We start from the raw sequence: 17,663 nt of genomic DNA on the forward strand, positions 1-17,663 counted from the left end.
CTGTGATTTCAGGCATTTGTCTGCGATTTCTCAAAACCTGTCGGCGAGTCAAAAATCGGGGCTAAAATCATGCAGTCTGAACTCGGCATTAGTCTTCTGTAAGTTTTCATTCTGGTTGTGAAAGTTAGAGTAAATAGTCACTAATATTTGTGTTTTATGCAGATCTCAGAGGTTTATTCAATGGTAACAGATGACACTAAGAATTGCACAATAAGTAATGATGAGCGATACATTTGCTACAGTCTTTGTCAAGCAGGGATAATTTTGTTAATGAAAATAATGATGAAATATCTGTTGATTAACTTTTTTCCAAAACTAAGATGAGATGAAGATGGGATGACGCAGGTATCATTAGATACTAACAATGACTACGTTTACATGGACATCAGTAATCAAATTTATTTAATCTGAATAAGACAATAATATGATTAAAGTGTTTACATGAATTGCTTTTTGAATGTTTCTTTCGTGATCGTTTTACATGTTTTAGCACATAATTTGATTAACACCATTGAGGCACCGCACTATCCACATTTCCACTGGAGTTTCATGTAGTTTCGGGTGTTTCATTCTTAATTTGTCAACTGTAACTGCAGTTTGGCACTTTCACTCAGGAACATTTCATGAATGCCCCCATGACAAACGAGATATTAAATGTGAGTATGAACTGCTGGAAGAGTGTTGTTTTAATGAAATTTGATACCACATGATGAATGGGAAAAAGCCTACGCATTTCATGAGGCAGGTGTCTGGGGTCCTTTACCGGTAGGTGCAGAAAATAGTGTCAAACAGCCAAGTGTGTATTAGCAATGGGTCTATAGATGATGCCATCGTCCATCACCGATGGCCGATGGAAATCACAATGCTGAGCTGGCATCGCGATCCTCCGCCCCACCCCCTTTTGCAAACCCGCTCATGAAAAATACACTCATTTACTCTACTATAGCTTAGTTTAAAATGGCATTTCAGAACAAAAATGATCCACATCCACACTGGCATTTCACCTACTATTTCTGAACAGCCTTCTGTCCACACTATACGAGTACCACTTGCTGAAAACGCACATCACGTGACCACACACACACACTGGCTGTTTCTCAATATGCGGTTTTCAGCGATCTTGCATCTTTGTGTTCTCGTGCAACGTCATCATCACCTGCCAAAGTTCAGTTCCAATACTCAAGACCACAAGAACGGAGGATGCGAGAAAGTTCCTGGATGTGTTCTTGGTTACACATTATTTATCTCAGGAGTTTTCTAAATGACACAGTGAATATAAACATTACCACGAAAATCTTAAGAAATAAACACATTAAGGGTGTTTGTTTGCTGAAATTTGTATTAAAATCTGTTTTATTTATATTGTGCAACATATATTTGTGAAGTCTTTATGCACAGTATATATTGTGAAAAAGGGAAAAACAATAAATCATTGTATATATACTGTAATGTTTAAATAGTTTTCCATTAAAAACGCGTGTAGGTCACGTGACCATCAGGAAGAACGCAGCATCCCATTTCTCAGTCCTCGTGGTCTCCCAAGTCTGTTCTTCCGAGGACACCTGGCAAGACAGGTCTTCACAAGAACGCAAGTCCATTCTCTGCGTTCTTGGAATTGAGAAACAACCACTGTCAATTGCTCATCTGAGCTCCAGCTCAGCAGATGCTTTGAACAGTGCACGTTGGACAGTTTATCAAGGATGTACCACTGGATCGTGTCTCACTATAGTTGTTAAACGTGATATTTAATTAATCCTGTCTCTAGCTAATGACTCTTCTGTCTTTTGAATCTATCAGGTAACGTGTCATAGCGTCAGTCCACTGCTTCAATCTTTCGCTTTCACGCTTGTACTTAGTCATTTTAGCGAAAACCTCAGATACTGTTGGTTGGTTCCTGTTGGTTGTGCACCTTTTTTACCAACCAAGTTTGTTGACGCCATTATAACGACACAGATTACTCTGCCGATTCATGCCAGAGTCTCGCAGAAAAAGTGATGGACAGGTGGTAATTTGTGTGTAACTTATCTTTTTTATTTATGATTTGGTTATGGGTACAAAAAAGACCATGTGGGTCTGCTAGTTGAAACGGTAGGCTACAAATAAATAATTTGTTATGAAATTATTTAATCATTCATTAATATTTAATTCACTGACGCCTATGACGACGATGCCATCGTCCATCGTGATGTTTCACATTAGACATCTTACGATGCCAAACTGGTCGACATCGCCCAACCTTAGTGCGTACGGAATATCCTGTCACAAAATCTAAAAATATAACTAAAAATAAATATGTCATTCAAATCATGTTGAAAATTTGTTACAGTTGTAATATAATAAACAAATAGTGGCTGGATGTAAATACACAGTCGGACAGTGAGACAGTATAATATGTGAGGGGATTTCCAATGTGACGTCATAACTCAATTCGAAAAGTAAGTATACTATATACACACAAGCCTAGAGGAAAAATTTTTGGAATGTTTGTTTTGAAGATATTGTGTGGGAAAAAAGCTTGGTTGCTTGGTTGTTTCGTTTCTGCATAATCAACAAACATAAGGAACTTCACTTAAAAATACTTTACAACATGTTAGCAATTATACATTATCTAAATTTATTCAGATGGATGGAAATTGCTCATTCTGTTTAAATCACCCAGAGTCTTTGGTTCGTCTTTTTTTATGAATGTCAGCATTGTAAGAAGTTTTGGGAAGATTTATGTATGTTTTTTGTACGTCCAAAAAAATTATAACAATTCAGGTTTTAGATGTAATTTGACTCCCAAAGATGTTATATTTTATTTTGTCTCAAACAACCTGTGGAAACTTATCCGTGGAATTTATAATGAATCTTTTGATATTATTTGGTACATTTCATATTCATACACTCGCTCCAGTATATTAACTGCGAGAAATGTCAAGATACAATTATAGTTGCAAAGCAGCTGAAGTTAATTGAAAAGTAAACTTGCTGTCAATTGGGTAGGTTAAATCATAATATAATTGTAAAGTTTTCTTATATTAAGTTGAAGCTGTCTTTTTAATTTACTTCAATTATGTAATTTATATTTCAGTTTATTGTATGTTGTATGTTACATTCGTATTTATTGGATGTCACGATTAAATTGTATATCTGCTGTTGTTTAAATAAAAAAAATACTATATACACACACACAACTGTAACTTTTTAAATTGACGCAGTATCTGAAACCCAGCAAAAAAACGTTGTCAGTACAACGCTCATGGCAGTCATAACGTAAACTAAAGGCTACTACGACAAAGGCTTGGCTACTGATACTTCAAATTGCTCAGTTCCGGTTAGGGATATGTTGTATATTTGATTAAAGCATATCAGTATTATTGCCATCCACAGCTCTACTGTGCCATGTTTTGTTTAGACCTATATAAGATCTATAACTAATGAATATTAATTTGTTAGGGGAGTTTAACTGCTACAGTTACCATTGATGAGACTTATTAATATTCATGAGGTAGCCTTCATCGTAGTAGGTTTCATGAGCAAGCATGCTGTAGAATGCAAAAAAAGAGTTTCCAAGTAACGAAGTTTGTATGGTTTCAATGCCTAGGTGCTCTTAACAGCCTAACACAATATGTGACTTGACGCTGCGAAATTCTGTTTTAATATTCTCGTAGAAATCAGCCCAAACGTAGTTTAATGCTTGCGCAAATGCAGCTGCGTAAGTGCGCCATCTTGCTCTCCGCCATTACACTACATGCTAATAGGCTAATAGCATTAGCTAACTACCATGTGAACCCGTAATGAGTCAAACAAAATCCATTATACCATAAAACAATGCAATATGTATACATCTTCTGTGATAACTCGTAAGTGGGCAGTTAATGCGCCCAAAACATGGTGCACAGTCGTTGTATGAACTAAATTTACGCACGTTCCTGCGCATTGAGGCGCTTCCAGGCGCTTGAGCAAAACAGAAGGATCAGCCAGGCCCATGAAGGCCGACGGCGACAATTTTATACACACGACGCACAAACTCAAAATGCTTTACCTATTGCCCGACTGCCTTCAATGTGCTGATGCGTTTCGGATCCCCTCGAATCTGTTGCAATTTATTATCATTATTTTTCCAACGGTAGCACTACTGCGGCCTGTACATCGAGGATCCCAAACCATCTTTTCCAGGCCTAAGCCAATCACGCTGCTCGATTTGTTGCATCAACCAATCAGACTTCTCCTTTCTCTGTTTCAACCAACCAGACTGTTCTTTATGAACAGCAGAGGGAGGGGACAGAGAGAACGCGCGGCTCACTTTACGTCAACACAAACGATGTCACTGCGCTTTCTGCCTGTAAGAAAAAATCGGCCCACACAGGCTTGAACTATTTTCCCCATTTCTTGTGTTCTGTAATATGCAACATATTAAACACATAATGTCCAATCTGTTAGAACAGCTTGTTCATAACTTGTTCCGTTTTAAGCTCTTTGACCAGTAAATTCCTATCCCTGATATGAATAATATTGCCTTCATCTTAGGTTTATTGCTGTAATAGATTTATTGAGTTTTTTGAGGCACTCCTTTATCATTGCATACTCTGTGATATTTCCAATTTAACCACCTTAGGGTACATTTAAATCTAGACTATACAGGCTTCAAAATTCATATTCAAACACCCAGACATAGTGAAAGTGTAATAAACTGCAAGCACTTTAAGAAACAGTGTTCCAGTAGTTATATGCACCTTGGCACAATGCTGTGATCTCAATTAAGATAAAAGTAAATAAACATAAATTATTTCCTTCTCCTTACGTCAATTTTAAACAAAATATCCTTTCGAATTGCTCCATTGTGTCCTGGTGATACGGACAGACAAATGTCTGCCTTTACAGAATACAACTAGTCCTTCATCAATTAAAATATTCTCTTTTTTCTACATAGAAATAACAGATCATTTGTTTAAAAAAACATGCAGGATCAAAATCAGGTTATCCACAGTATCTAAGAATTAAATTCGACATGTCACAAAAATTACATGAACTACAGGAGTAAACATTTTTTCATTATTCAAGTTTACATACTTTTTCAAACTTCTTTCACATGAAAAAAGGTATGTTACAAGCAAATATTAGCCTACCATCTATGTTTCAGTCTCTGAAACAGACCCATTGTTATTCATTATTAGTCTTATGAATGGAGGCTTTTGATTCATCTTCACTCTTGTTTTAGGGCCTCTGTGCTGATTTTCCTTGCCGTGTCTTCAGAGGCAGTGGTACCACGCTGGAGTTCTCTGTGAAATTCACAGACAAAATTCTCAGGGCTTCAGTAGCATCCATCTTTCCAGGATTCATCAGTAAGGTGGCCAGATGGTTTGGTCATTCCTAGTGATCTACTGTGGTTAGGAAAAAGAAAACAACATCAATTTCACTTAACTTTCACAATGAGTATGGCAGGGATGTATTTACCTGGTTTTGAGTTACCTTCTAGGAGTCTGTGGAAGTCTAGCTCTGGAAGAAGGTGATGCCGGCGTCATGCCTCTTCCAGGCGTTTGCCTGGTAACAACAGCAGTCCTGCAGCCTGAATATCCAACACCATTTGTGGGACCAGGAGACTGAACCCTCCTCATTGCTTCGGTGTGCCCCACTTGAGCACTAGGTGGCCCTTTGGAATGCTGTCGCAATGCAGACATAGACCCCACAGGGCTGAGAGCTTTCATGGGGGCTCGCAGATAAAGAGGAGACTGGCCATCACTCCTCATCCTTGAAGATGATGCACCTACAAGAGCACCGTAAAACATACACTCATGTATGAAAAAATATAAATGTGTATTCATTTGAATAATATCAGTTTACTTTAAAAGAAGATGCATTACATTTAACATATTAGGCAATGTTTCAAAGGGAACAACCCTTATCTTGTTGTTCCATGTAATGTGACTGAAAAGAAAGTTTTAAAAGGCTCCTATTTTGCCCATTCTTACAAGGTATAAAATAAGTGACTTTGATGTCTCAATGAAGCGTCTGTCAAGTTTCAGCTCAAAATAGCCACCAGATCATTAATTATACCCTGATTAAAATGTCATTTTTTGGGTCAGAGATTTTTTGCTGTTTTGCTCCTGTGCAAACACTAGCGGAGTGCAGGTGTGTTGGGGACTGATCATAACTGAAGATGAGTGAACATTCTGGTGATTAATGCAATAATCTACCCTGCAACAGGGGATTTATCGACCATTTGTTAAAGGAAGGATCAGAAAAGACTATTGATGTATGGAACTTTGTCAGAGCTTGACAGGAACTATCAGTACACAGTATATAGATCAGTTTCTTCCTCCATTTTACAAGTGTGAGTGTGATTAAAACGGTTGCCTCATTTTCCCTAGCTTGCAAAATATGTATTAAATTGTGTTTTGTTACTCATAATCGCCCCATGCGGCTTGTACTGTATCTGGTTATCTCTTGATATTCTCATATCGTGTCTAAAGCCATATTGAAACGTGATGAACAGCTCAGACACTGAAGAAGCAGTACTGAATGGTTTTTGATGATGTGGAGTTTATTTAGCCTTTCTACAACTATGAATGAGCCACACACACACATTTAACATGTTTTTGCACTTTCAGCAAATGTAACAAGAGGCCCATCATACAAATAAATATATGATCCATTATGTTACTGTGCAAAATAAACATGATTTAAGGACCACAAACCAGGATTCCGGTTGTTTGATTGAAGTGTCCTCGTTTATAGTTGTTAAAAAAAAAGCAAACTTTTACATTTAACGGGTTTGAATTAGGTAGAAGCATTATCTACTTTAAACTTTTAAATGATACAACCAATAAAAATCTGCAAAGATGCATCTGGATGACATTTGGAGGGGTGAATATTTGGGTCACAATGCACTGTGACATTAGCAGTAATCAGATCATATAAAGTACCTGTAAACTAAATTTAAAAAGTTATAAAATGGTTAAGTGATTATCAATAACACTTCTGCAGGTAGCCCACTACATTAGCATTTTATAAATGAGCTGCAATAAATTTCTACTACTTAAAATAATACTGATAACACTACTACTCATAATAATAATTACATTGCCGGCAATAAGTCAAACTTGTTTCCAGTGCATGTTGGGCTCCGGCAGGGTTTCCCTTTGTCACCAATTCTGTTCATAGTTTTTATGGACAGAATTTCAAGGCACAGCCTTTGGCTGGAGAGGGTCCAGTTCAGGGACCACAGGATTTCATCTCTGTTATTTGCAGACAATGTTGTTCTGTTGGCTTCATCGAACATGGACCGTCAGCATGCACTGGGGCAGTTTGCTGCCGAGTGTGACGCAGCTGGGACGAAAATCAGCACCTCCAAGTCTGAGGCCATGGTGCTCCACCGGAATAAGGTGGTTTGCCATCTCCAGGTGGGAGGAAAATCCTTACACCAGGTGGAGGAGTTCAAGTATCTTGGGGTTTTGTTTACGAGTGAGGGAAGGATGGAGCATGAGATTGAGATGTGCAGCGGCAGCAGTAATGCGGTCAGTTGTGGTAAAACAAGCGGCTTAAATGTGTTTTCTTCGCAGAGTGACAGAGCGCACCCTTATAGAGAGGGTGAGGAGCTCTGTCAACCGGGAGGAGCTCGGAGTAGAGCTGCTGAGTCAGCTGAGGTGGCTCTGGCATCTGTTTCGGATGCCTCCTGGACACCTACCTAGGGAGGTGTTCCAGGCATGTCCCACCGGGAGGAGGCCTCGGGGAAGACCCAGGACACGCTGGAGGGACTATGCCTCTCGGCTGGCCTGGAAACGCCTCGGGATCCCCCCGGAGGAGCTGGAGGATGTGTCTGGAGAGAGGGAAGTCTGGAGTTCTCTCCTAAGACTTCTCTCCCAGGACTGCTGCCCAATAAAAATATTTAAACATTATAACATAATTCAGCTATTGTAACTGTGGTTTGCACAATTTTACAGCATCAGCAGTTTGCCTTCTGTAAATTGCTTACAGCTGGATAAAGACATTTCAAAACAGCAGTTGGATCAAAAAAAATCAAGAGATACACATCACTATGTGTTTCTTGTACTTGTTCTTCTGTCGTTTTCAGGATCTACCAGTAGAGTGATAAAGATCTACAGGTTGGCGACCAGATTTGAGGTACCGCTTCTTCTTGAGGTTCAGCTGCATGACAGATAGTAGCAACAGATCTTTTACTCCCAGTTTCTTTGCAAATCCCATCTTGCAGATATGATAATATGGTTAATACTGAGACATGATATTATGTGCCCAGCAATCAATATCAGTAGGTGGGGATAAATGCACTGCTACGTCATGGTGCAGATGTCCTTAAAATAATTGGGCTTTGGATTCTGATTTAATGTTAATGTGTTTATACCAGTCTAATATGGTCTGTGTACACACTAATCCTACACACAATTCTGTCTAAACAGCTTCTAAAAATTATTATTATCAGTATCATTACTTCATGTCTATTTCCCACAATTTATCCTACAAATTGTGACTATTGAAGACAGCATTATTTCGACAGCAATATTTGACATTTGTTTGCAATTATATCAATATGTCATCACCTCGTTATTAATTTTAAATTGAAATTTTTATTGCTTTTATTTATTGGGAAAAATCTTAGAGAAAATGATCCGGCATCAGTACAAAAGTTGCTGCAGATAATGAGCTTTGAAGCCTGCTCCATGATGATGCTCAACAATTCTGTGCATGATGCAATGCATTCTATGCCCTACATATTCATAATTACGTAACTTCCATGCACAGCTGTGTACACTCAAACAGTGATCTATTTTTATTGTATGAACACTGCATTAACACACCTTTACTTCTGTGTTTCTAAAAATCACAGATCTTATGCTTATAAAATTAACATGAGAATCGTAAATTACTCATCCCTGTGAAGCTTGTTGAGAATACAGAGAAGACTCAGATAGATCTATTTTTGTTTCATGCACTTTCATAGTAGCCTAAGTTTGCACATGCCATTTTTAAATTTTTTTGGAAATAATTTAACATTCTATTTTGTGTTTTCTATTCCAGACTATTTTCTTTATTAGAGTTCTTTCAGAAATGCAAGATAAATTATGTTATTGGTATATATAGCTTTTATTTTTTCTTGCCTCTTTTAGATGCTGACTTTTGTATTTCCATGCAATTTTTATTTATTTATTTTTTAAATCACAAGGGTTTTTGATAGAAACCTGGCACTAGCCACTAGTGGGTTGGATTCATTAGCAGACTTACAACAGGGGACTGACATTACTTTAATTCTTGGAGATTAGTGGGCTAAGGCAAAGGCCTATTTTTTAATGCAAGCTTATACCTTTCATTCACTCATTTTCCTTCAGCTTAGTGCCTTATTTATCAGGGGTCACCAACTATTTCGGCATATTTGTTTTATGCAGCAGATGCCCTTTCAGCCACAACCCAGTACTTATTATGTTGGGAAACACCAATACACTCTCACATTCACACACGTACACTATAGCCAACTTTGCTTACCCAATTCACCTATAGCGCATGTGTTTGGACTGTGGTGCAAACAAAGTATCTGGATGAAACCCACCTCAGCATCGGGAGAACATGCAAACTCCACACAGAAATGTCAGCTGTGGGGCTCGAACCAGCGATGTTCTTGCTGTGAGGCGACAGTGCTAACCACTAAGCCACCATGCCGCCACTTGTACCTTTCACTTATCATTATTCTATTTTTGAGCTATAGTTATTAAAGTTAACTATGCAGTTCTGTGACTTCTTATTTATTGATTATTTAAAAGGAAAATGTATTATAAAAAAAATTAAATAATAATACAATTAAAAATGCATTATATTTTCCATTTATAGAAAAATTTCATTCATATAAGATATTACAAAGATTTTATTCTTGAGTTTGTGACCTTTCTATCTAAAGTAGTTTTTACTGTGGAAACATTATTGATCTTGGGGAACTTTAACAGTTATGTATGTTGCCAATGTCATTATCCTGTGAGCGAGTTTGTACAACACATTGACTTTTTACCTCATTAAACATAGCAATGGACCTACATATTCACATGCACAAACCAATGATTTTGTTTTCTTTTAGATTTTCTGTTTTTGTAAATTCAGTATTAAGCAAAGTTGTTTGTCTGATTTCACAGATTACTTCCATATCCAACTTCAAGCGAGCAGAAGGATGTGCATTAGTGTTAACACCCAAACAAGTCCATGGCTAGACATGTTTGAGAAGTACCATCAAACAACCACACTACTGAGGAATACAGATACTTATTATGTTGTTTAAGGAACCTTATATTAACATCTCAAAGTTAATTATTCCACAGCCATATCACCCTGCAGCCCAAGATAAGTTACTCACTGAAGCTAAGCAGGGCTGAGCCTGGTCAGTACCGGGATAGGAGACCACATGGGAAAACTAGGTTGCTGTTGGAAGTGGCGTTTGTGAGGCCAGCAGAGGGTGCTCAATCTGTGGTCTGTGTGAGTCCTAATGCCCCAGTAAAAGTGAAGGAGATGCCATACAATATAATATATTAAATGTCTACTTTGAGATTTAAAAAAAAAACCTGCTTGTATATCAGTGTGCAGGAAAAGAAATTGTTTAATACCTTTGATAACATGGTTAATCTCAAGAAATGATCACTTCAAAATGTTAATCTTGAGCTGTGACCAAAGTTTTTTTTTAGCATGAGGTTTTAACCACATAAGTGACATAAACCTTCTCCAGTATTGTAAGCAACAGTGCAATGTGAATGCGAACAAGCAGAAAAGTGCAAAGAAGGAAGGAACAAGGATGACCATTCCGGTTCCTGGATATCTGCCTTCTTTCAAAGTTCAGCTCCAACCCTGATCAGACACAACTAACCAGAGCAGCACGTGTTAAATAGAGACGTGTTCAGAATAAACAGTGTGTGTGTTTGATCAGAGTTGGAACTGAACCCTCCAGGTAGGCAATAGTAGTGCAACAGTTCTCCGTAAAAAAATAGTATCGTCCTGTCGTCCTCCCACGGTTCTGTATGCCCTGTGATCCGCTGTTCATTCATTCATTTTCTTTTCAGCTTCGTCCCTTTATTAATCTGGGGTCGCCACAGCGGAATGAACCGCCAACTTATCCAGCACGTTTTACGCAGCGGATGCCCTTCCAGCCGCAACTCTGGAAAACAATCTCTGGGAAACATCCATACACACTCATTCACACTTTTACACTAAGGACAATTTAGCCTATCCAATTCACCTATACCACATGCCTTTGGACTGTGGGGGAAACTGGAGCACCTGGAGGAAACCCACGCGAACGCAGGGAGAACATGCAAACTCCACACAGAAACGCCAACTGACCCAGCCAAGGTTCGAACCAGTGACCTTCTTGCTGTGACGCGAAAGTGCTACCCACTGCATCGCCTTATTCAGTTTCTAAATTACAGTAATATTATGAAAATGTTCATTTGATTTATGTACAATAGTTTGTAAAGTAATATTTTCGGTGAGGCGACAGCACTACCTACTGAGCCACTGTGTTGCCAATCCGCTGTTCAGAATATGCATTTTTAATTTTGGTTGGGGGATTGTATTGTACATAACAAAGCATAAAAGTTCCGCCTTTGTACCCTTCCGATTACCTTTCATATACACCTCTTAGTATGTAAATCTGTTAAGGACATCGCGTTTCCTCACGTGTCGGTATGTGTAGAGCATTGCCGTTAGTGTTTTAACAGACAGTCAATGTAAAGTAAGACAAACACAAAAATTAATAAATGCCGCTTTTTTTTTTGTTGTTGCAAAAAAAGTCTAGATTAGTGGTCACTAACAGGCGGATCAATGTCCATGTCCAGACCCAGAAGCATCCCCTACAGACCCGGACATACAGTAGGTCTGTCCCTTGGTCCGCTAGGTGTTCTTCCAGCCTGATCACTCCTGCTATTAGTTTAGTAAATAGTTTTCTTATCGATGGTCTGTTCCTGCTGAATTAATAGAGAAGAGCCGAGCGCTCTCTCTTTGCTTAAGTTTCATTCACTACGATGGTGCTGATAAGTGATTATGGAGCTCTGTTAATGCAATCTAAAAATGCGTTGTTGCCTTGGTAATGCAAGCATTATGTAAACAGAGGTAATCAATACTCCAAAAGTGCTCAATTATTAAGATTTGTTGAGATAATTATTATCTGCACAATTGGTTGTGACTGTTAAGTCAAGATGTAAAACAGAAAAAGGGGAAATTTAAGCTTTTTCTCTCTTTATTTTTCTAAAGCGTTTTATTTGAATTAATAAGTGAACATGCAAAACTACAGTCATTTGCGTGAAGCCTGTTACATTGTCAGGTGTTTGTTTCCCAATAAATATGTATAATGTTCTTGAAGTTTTTTTTCTGGACATGGCATAAACCATACCATACCGAAGTCGTGATCGTGATGCATAACGATTCATGAGTAGAAACATTGCACCCTAATAGGTAGATCCCCAGGAACATGACTGGAAACTGAATGTCATAACATTCAACAAGTAAACTCATCTATTCACTCTTGCAGCCTTGGGTCTCTTCACACCACATGTTTAAGCAGAGTGTATGCAGTGCATGTTTTATTCTGCACCCATGTTAACATGTTACTGCTTTCATATTGTGGGCCAAAGTAGAGTAGCGGTGTGTAGCAGAGCAGAAGGAGCAGTGATGCAATCAAAAGCTAAATCCATATCACAGGTAATTGTCTTCTGACTGTACATTTAAAGACAACTACGAATGACACCCGTCTCATTGTTGATACAGTTCTATATGACCTTCATAATCTGTAATGTAAAGCCTTGAAGGTAAAGTTGCAACAGCCCTTTGTGCAGATAGACAGTAAAAGTAAAAACTTTTTAAAATGGGAAGGATGGATGGATATGTGGATTTGGTTTCTAATTACGTTTAGCTTTTTTACTTCTACAAATTGTGTAGCTTAAAGTTTATAACAGAATAACCATAAAAACATGTAAGATTTATAAATCTTAGCAATTTGTTGCTATTTTCAGACCAGTGCACGCCTAATTTTCACATTTTGCACCACGTTGTTTAAATAGCAAATCCATTTGCACCACTTTGTGGAGTCATGGGTGTTCCGGTCTAAAATAGAGGTGTGTTAAGGCGCATCGTTGGCGCGTTGCTATTTTAAACAACTGAAATAGACTGAACCATTGACCATCTAAAAGCAGATATAAAGTCCGGCCCAGAATGCCTATGTGGGTTTAAATGCTTACACATTGCTTTATACACACAGGATGTACATCAATAAACAAATATCTTTACATGTAAAAAAAATTAAAGAATTAAAATGTTACAAAAATGATTATTTTCTACATAAATATAAAAACCACTGCCTCTATGCTTCATCTCATGGTTTTTTCAGTTTATTTATGACAATTTACATTTGTATAATATTATTATTAGCAGTATTATTTATTATATGCATATTTATATTTGTTTTAATAAAAACAAGTTAAAATTTTTCCACCTGTTGGGTTTTAGAGACGTATGCATCGCTATATGAGGCATAAGAAAAGTATGTGTGTTTGGATTTGACCACACTTTGTTATTATTGTTAATCTATTTGTTAGCTGGAAATTAGAACTGAATTTAAAAATAGTTTCGAAACAAATCTTTGTGCTTAATTTGCTACAAATTAAATATGTAGGCTAATGGATGTCTTCAGCGGAGTGCATACAACACCGCTTCCTTATCCACGAAAGTAAAGGAGCAAAGAATAAAAGTATAGAAGGAAAAAGAGGCCGAACAGAGGAGACTTGTTCTTAATCCTCGCTCTACAGATGGTCTGTTTAACTGTTTTCTCGCTAGTAAAGCGTTCAGTATTTCCACTTAAGAGTCTGCCATGTAAATAGCAAATGCGCCATGGCGTAAAGCAAATGACTCTTAAAGGGAATGGGAGATAAGACTCTGATTGGTTTATGCTCAAAACACACCTATAACTCATTAAGAGAATAAGTACAACGCTGTTAGACCATGCGCCAGGGCGCAGATCGTATTTTTCTGTCCTTAAAATAGCAAAAGTGAATTTGGACATGCCCTTAATGCTTTTGTGCCATGCACTTTAGACTTTGCGCCTAGATCATTAAAATAGAGCCCAGGGTGTTTCACACATGCCTTGTCCACCCAACGGCTGATTTTTGGTCACACTGTCTTTTTTTCCTTTTGAATGCTTGTGTCATCAAGCTGCTGTTTAGTATAGCTGTTGCTAGGTGAAGACCACAAAAGCAAAGCACCAAAATGGAGATGTATGCATATCACGTTCCTACTGCTTTTACTGAATCTTTTGGCTTTGTTACCAAAACCAAAATACGGAGACCCACTTGCATCTATCTGCCGCAAAAAAAAAAAAAAAGTAAAACGTTCAGAACATCACGTGATGTCTGCAGAAGTCATTTTTGGTGGAGACAAGCAAACATTATCACTATTTGCACTGGGTCAGTCCCGCTTGTGGCCAATATAGGTGATACAGACATACACACACGAATGGACGTTATGAAAACTAAGGTTTGTTGTACAGTTGATTGTTCACTTGTTTCAGAGAATCAGAGAGTGAAATTCAATACCTTTAAAGATCTTTTTTAGGACTCTTTCCATAAATTAAGACTTTATAACCACTTTAGGTTTCAACCGGAAACACTGGCAAGATTTTAACTTACAGTTTATTTACTAAATATTAATGTAAGAAACTAATCCAAAACTAAAACATTATTCATATACTGAATAAAAATCTATTAAATCTAGTTAATTCAACAGGTTGGTGTCTATAGAACTGCAGAAATAATGGTGTTGCCTTTACTACTGCAGTAAACAAAGCAGCATGATGTCAAATTAAGTGGGATTTTATTGATATCATAAACTACACCACATCCTGATATTTGCAGATTTAATTCTTTAGCATACAATTATACATTGCATAATCAAAAATCATATAAAATTTAATATCTTGCAAAATAGCATTTACGGCTTTTAATACTTTTTAAGGGCCTTAAAATTCTCTACATTGATTTATCAACTTTTAATACTTTTTAAGACTCTGCGGCACGCTGATCCCCCAGACCACCTCTTTTAGAAGACAGTGTTCACACTAGCTAAATGTACCTCACAATAGCTTAACGTACCGTACTCTGACATCAAACAAACCCAGGTGCGGACCAAAAGTGCTAGTGTGAAAGCACTCTAAAAGTGTTAGACAAGGTATGAGAAGGGTCAGAAGGAGGGAGATAACATTAAGGAATCAGAGAATTAATAATAAACATTAGATCAACAAAGGTTTAGAGTGAAAAAGACAGAAATGAAACTTCCATGCTGGTGCTCTTGAAAGAGTGGGTTAAAGACAAAACATCATTATTCACTATAGTCAAGGACAAAAGGCAAAAGGGTGAAAGTGCAGCAGAGGAGTGGGGGTACCAACCTTTAGGGGAGTGGGGCAGGCAGGACGTGCGGTTGCCAGAACTCTGTAAGTTAGCCTCCATGCTGCGGCTGTTTCTGACTGCCTCCAAAGAGCGCAGGCTGGTGCGTGGGGTCAGGTTAGGCATGCTGTGTCTGAGTTCCTCTGAAAACCACATACACGGCCAACTTAACACACTACTTGTCCATTGAGAATATTCTTTTTTCTTAAATGCAGAATAAATGTATGTGAAGGTTTTTTAAAGGAGAGCTTGTGGGGCTGGTTGATTAATCAAATTGAAAATGCAAAGCTCAGATTGTCATTTACATCTTGTCAGCGTGTTTCTTGTCTGTAGTAGATCTCCTCCAAAAGGCCAGAGGGTGCTCTTACAAAAACCCATAAACCCTTCCAAATACACATGAAGAAACCCAGGAAATCCCCTGAAGATAAAGCAGTTGCTGAATAAACAGAACTGTTTAACTGTTTATTTCATTGATTCAGCATTACTAAATATCACATGGCTATGGAACCATGTCACAGAAGGATTTATTTCAAACACTGAAAAACTGAAATTTTGAGGTGAATTTAGGGTAAAACCATGATGTTGCATCTGGTAATTTCACATGCAGCAGATTTGACATTATTGGCTGTGTGTTAAGTGATTATGAGAAGACAGCAAATTTACAGTTTTTCAATCTGTATACTCACTACTTTACATTATAGCAAAGTGTAATTTCTTCATTGTTGTCACGTGAAAAGTTATGATTAAATATTTACACAAAGGGAGGAGGTGTACTTACTTCTGTGACATCCTGTATTTATACCTCGGCTTCTAATGCTTGCATATCTCAGTAGATAGTAATCTATTTGTGGTTTGGATTGCTTTTTTCTTGAGCATACAAGCACATGATATCTAATTATTTCGTAAACACTTCAGTAAGTAAGGAGGGAATACTAATTTACAGTTATTAACCCAAACAGATTTTCTGCTTATTTTGTTGTATTTTGTCAAAATACAAAATTTTGTTATTAAGACTTGTCGCCACCTACTGGTGGTTTTAGTTCATATTTATAGTCTCATGGTATCATCAGCTACACACTGAAATGATTGTACAGAAAGAAAACATTGAAACAGCGATTCCCTTGGTAAGTCTCAGATTTTGTTAAATATTACTCAGTTCAATAAAACGTTTTCGTACATAACTGTTGAATCTCATTTTTCATCTTTGCCAGTTTTTATCATAGAATCTCAGATCATTATAAATGTACAAATTAGCTAATCATATATTTTATTAAATTTTTCCTCTGTAAATAAAACTGGTTTACTTGATGCAAAATGCGCTCGTTTCGAATAGCAAAAATTGCATAATTGGGATTTTACCCAAATCCCTGAGAACAATTTTCACTGAAATATGCAAAACAAAGATATTAAAAGGGGGTGTCAAGATCAGACGAAAATAAATAAATCTGGGATTTTCAGTTCTTCTAGTGATTATGATTATGTTATATTCAGGTTTCTAATGAAAAAAATTCAAGAACTCGAATTAATAGTTATATTAGACAAACAAATAGATTTTAAATAAATAATACTACCATCCAATAGTACTAAACGATGATATATAGGGGGGTCAAAATTAATTGTTTCTTAAGTGCACCACAATTCAGACGTGGACAATTCGGTATCGGTTCAGTAATAATCATCTGGTAATTACCTACTGACGTCATTTATCTCATATGCACTATGACACAGTAGCTTACTATGGAGAGGGAGGTGAGCATGAGTAATTAAAGCACTGCAACTACTTAAAAACACAGAAACTGCATACAATTCACTGCGTGAGTGTTTGCTGGAAAGTCTTTCACTGACACTGAAGTTACAGCGTAAGCCCCTATTTCACTGCTATTGAGAAAATGAAAGTAAACTCAATTTCTCTCGCTCTCTCTCACTGTGGCCCTTTGACCTGCTGGTGTGACTTTTCCTTTTTTCTCGGCTGTAACGTGTCTGTTATGAGCACGTGTCTGCAGAGCGAGTTTTCTCCTCTGTGTCTATTATGGATCAGCTGTGATCGCCGCTGCTGTTTATCAGTGTCACTCATCTGTGAACAGTGCCAGAGCGTTAGAGCCAATCGCAGCACTTTCTGTTGAGCGCGTGATCAGTCATAGGGGTGTAAAGCCTGGTTTATACTTGACACGTCCGGTAGTTCGCTTGAGTATTGGCTAGAAATTGCAACAGCCATGGGAAAGGAGCAAGTTTTGGTTAAAAGGTTTAGAAAAATCTGAGGGA

At 37.6% G+C, this 17,663-nt stretch overlaps 2 protein-coding genes across 5 annotated transcripts in view; both read right to left on the reverse strand.

Annotated features, from left to right (window-relative positions):
* Window positions 1-4,194, reverse strand: part of znf711 (zinc finger protein 711) — a 41,557-nt gene extending 37,363 nt beyond the window's left edge. The window contains exon 1 of the mRNA XM_056471885.1: window positions 4,028-4,194. The gene's annotated coding sequence lies outside the window, so the exon portion shown is untranslated. The remainder of the gene's footprint in view (window positions 1-4,027) is intronic.
* A 331-nt stretch (window positions 4,195-4,525) lies between these two features.
* zgc:66447 (SLAIN motif-containing protein-like) overlaps window positions 4,526-17,663 on the reverse strand; it is a 35,060-nt gene continuing 21,922 nt past the window's right edge. For 3 of the 4 annotated variants that reach the window (XM_056472561.1, XM_056472560.1, XM_056472559.1), the window contains exons 7-9: window positions 15,404-15,544; window positions 5,455-5,749; window positions 4,526-5,366 (exon numbers count right to left, since the gene is read on the reverse strand). In XM_056472561.1, coding sequence (XP_056328536.1) covers window positions 5,297-5,366; window positions 5,455-5,749; window positions 15,404-15,544 — 506 coding nt within the window. In that variant the 3' untranslated portion in view covers window positions 4,526-5,296. The remainder of the gene's footprint in view (window positions 5,367-5,454; window positions 5,750-15,403; window positions 15,545-17,663) is intronic. The other variant, XM_056472562.1, reaches the window with a different exon arrangement.

The sequence above is a fragment of the Danio aesculapii genome, chromosome 14, assembly GCF_903798145.1.
Source record: "Danio aesculapii chromosome 14, fDanAes4.1, whole genome shotgun sequence".
Lineage (NCBI taxonomy): Eukaryota > Metazoa > Chordata > Actinopteri > Cypriniformes > Danionidae > Danio > Danio aesculapii.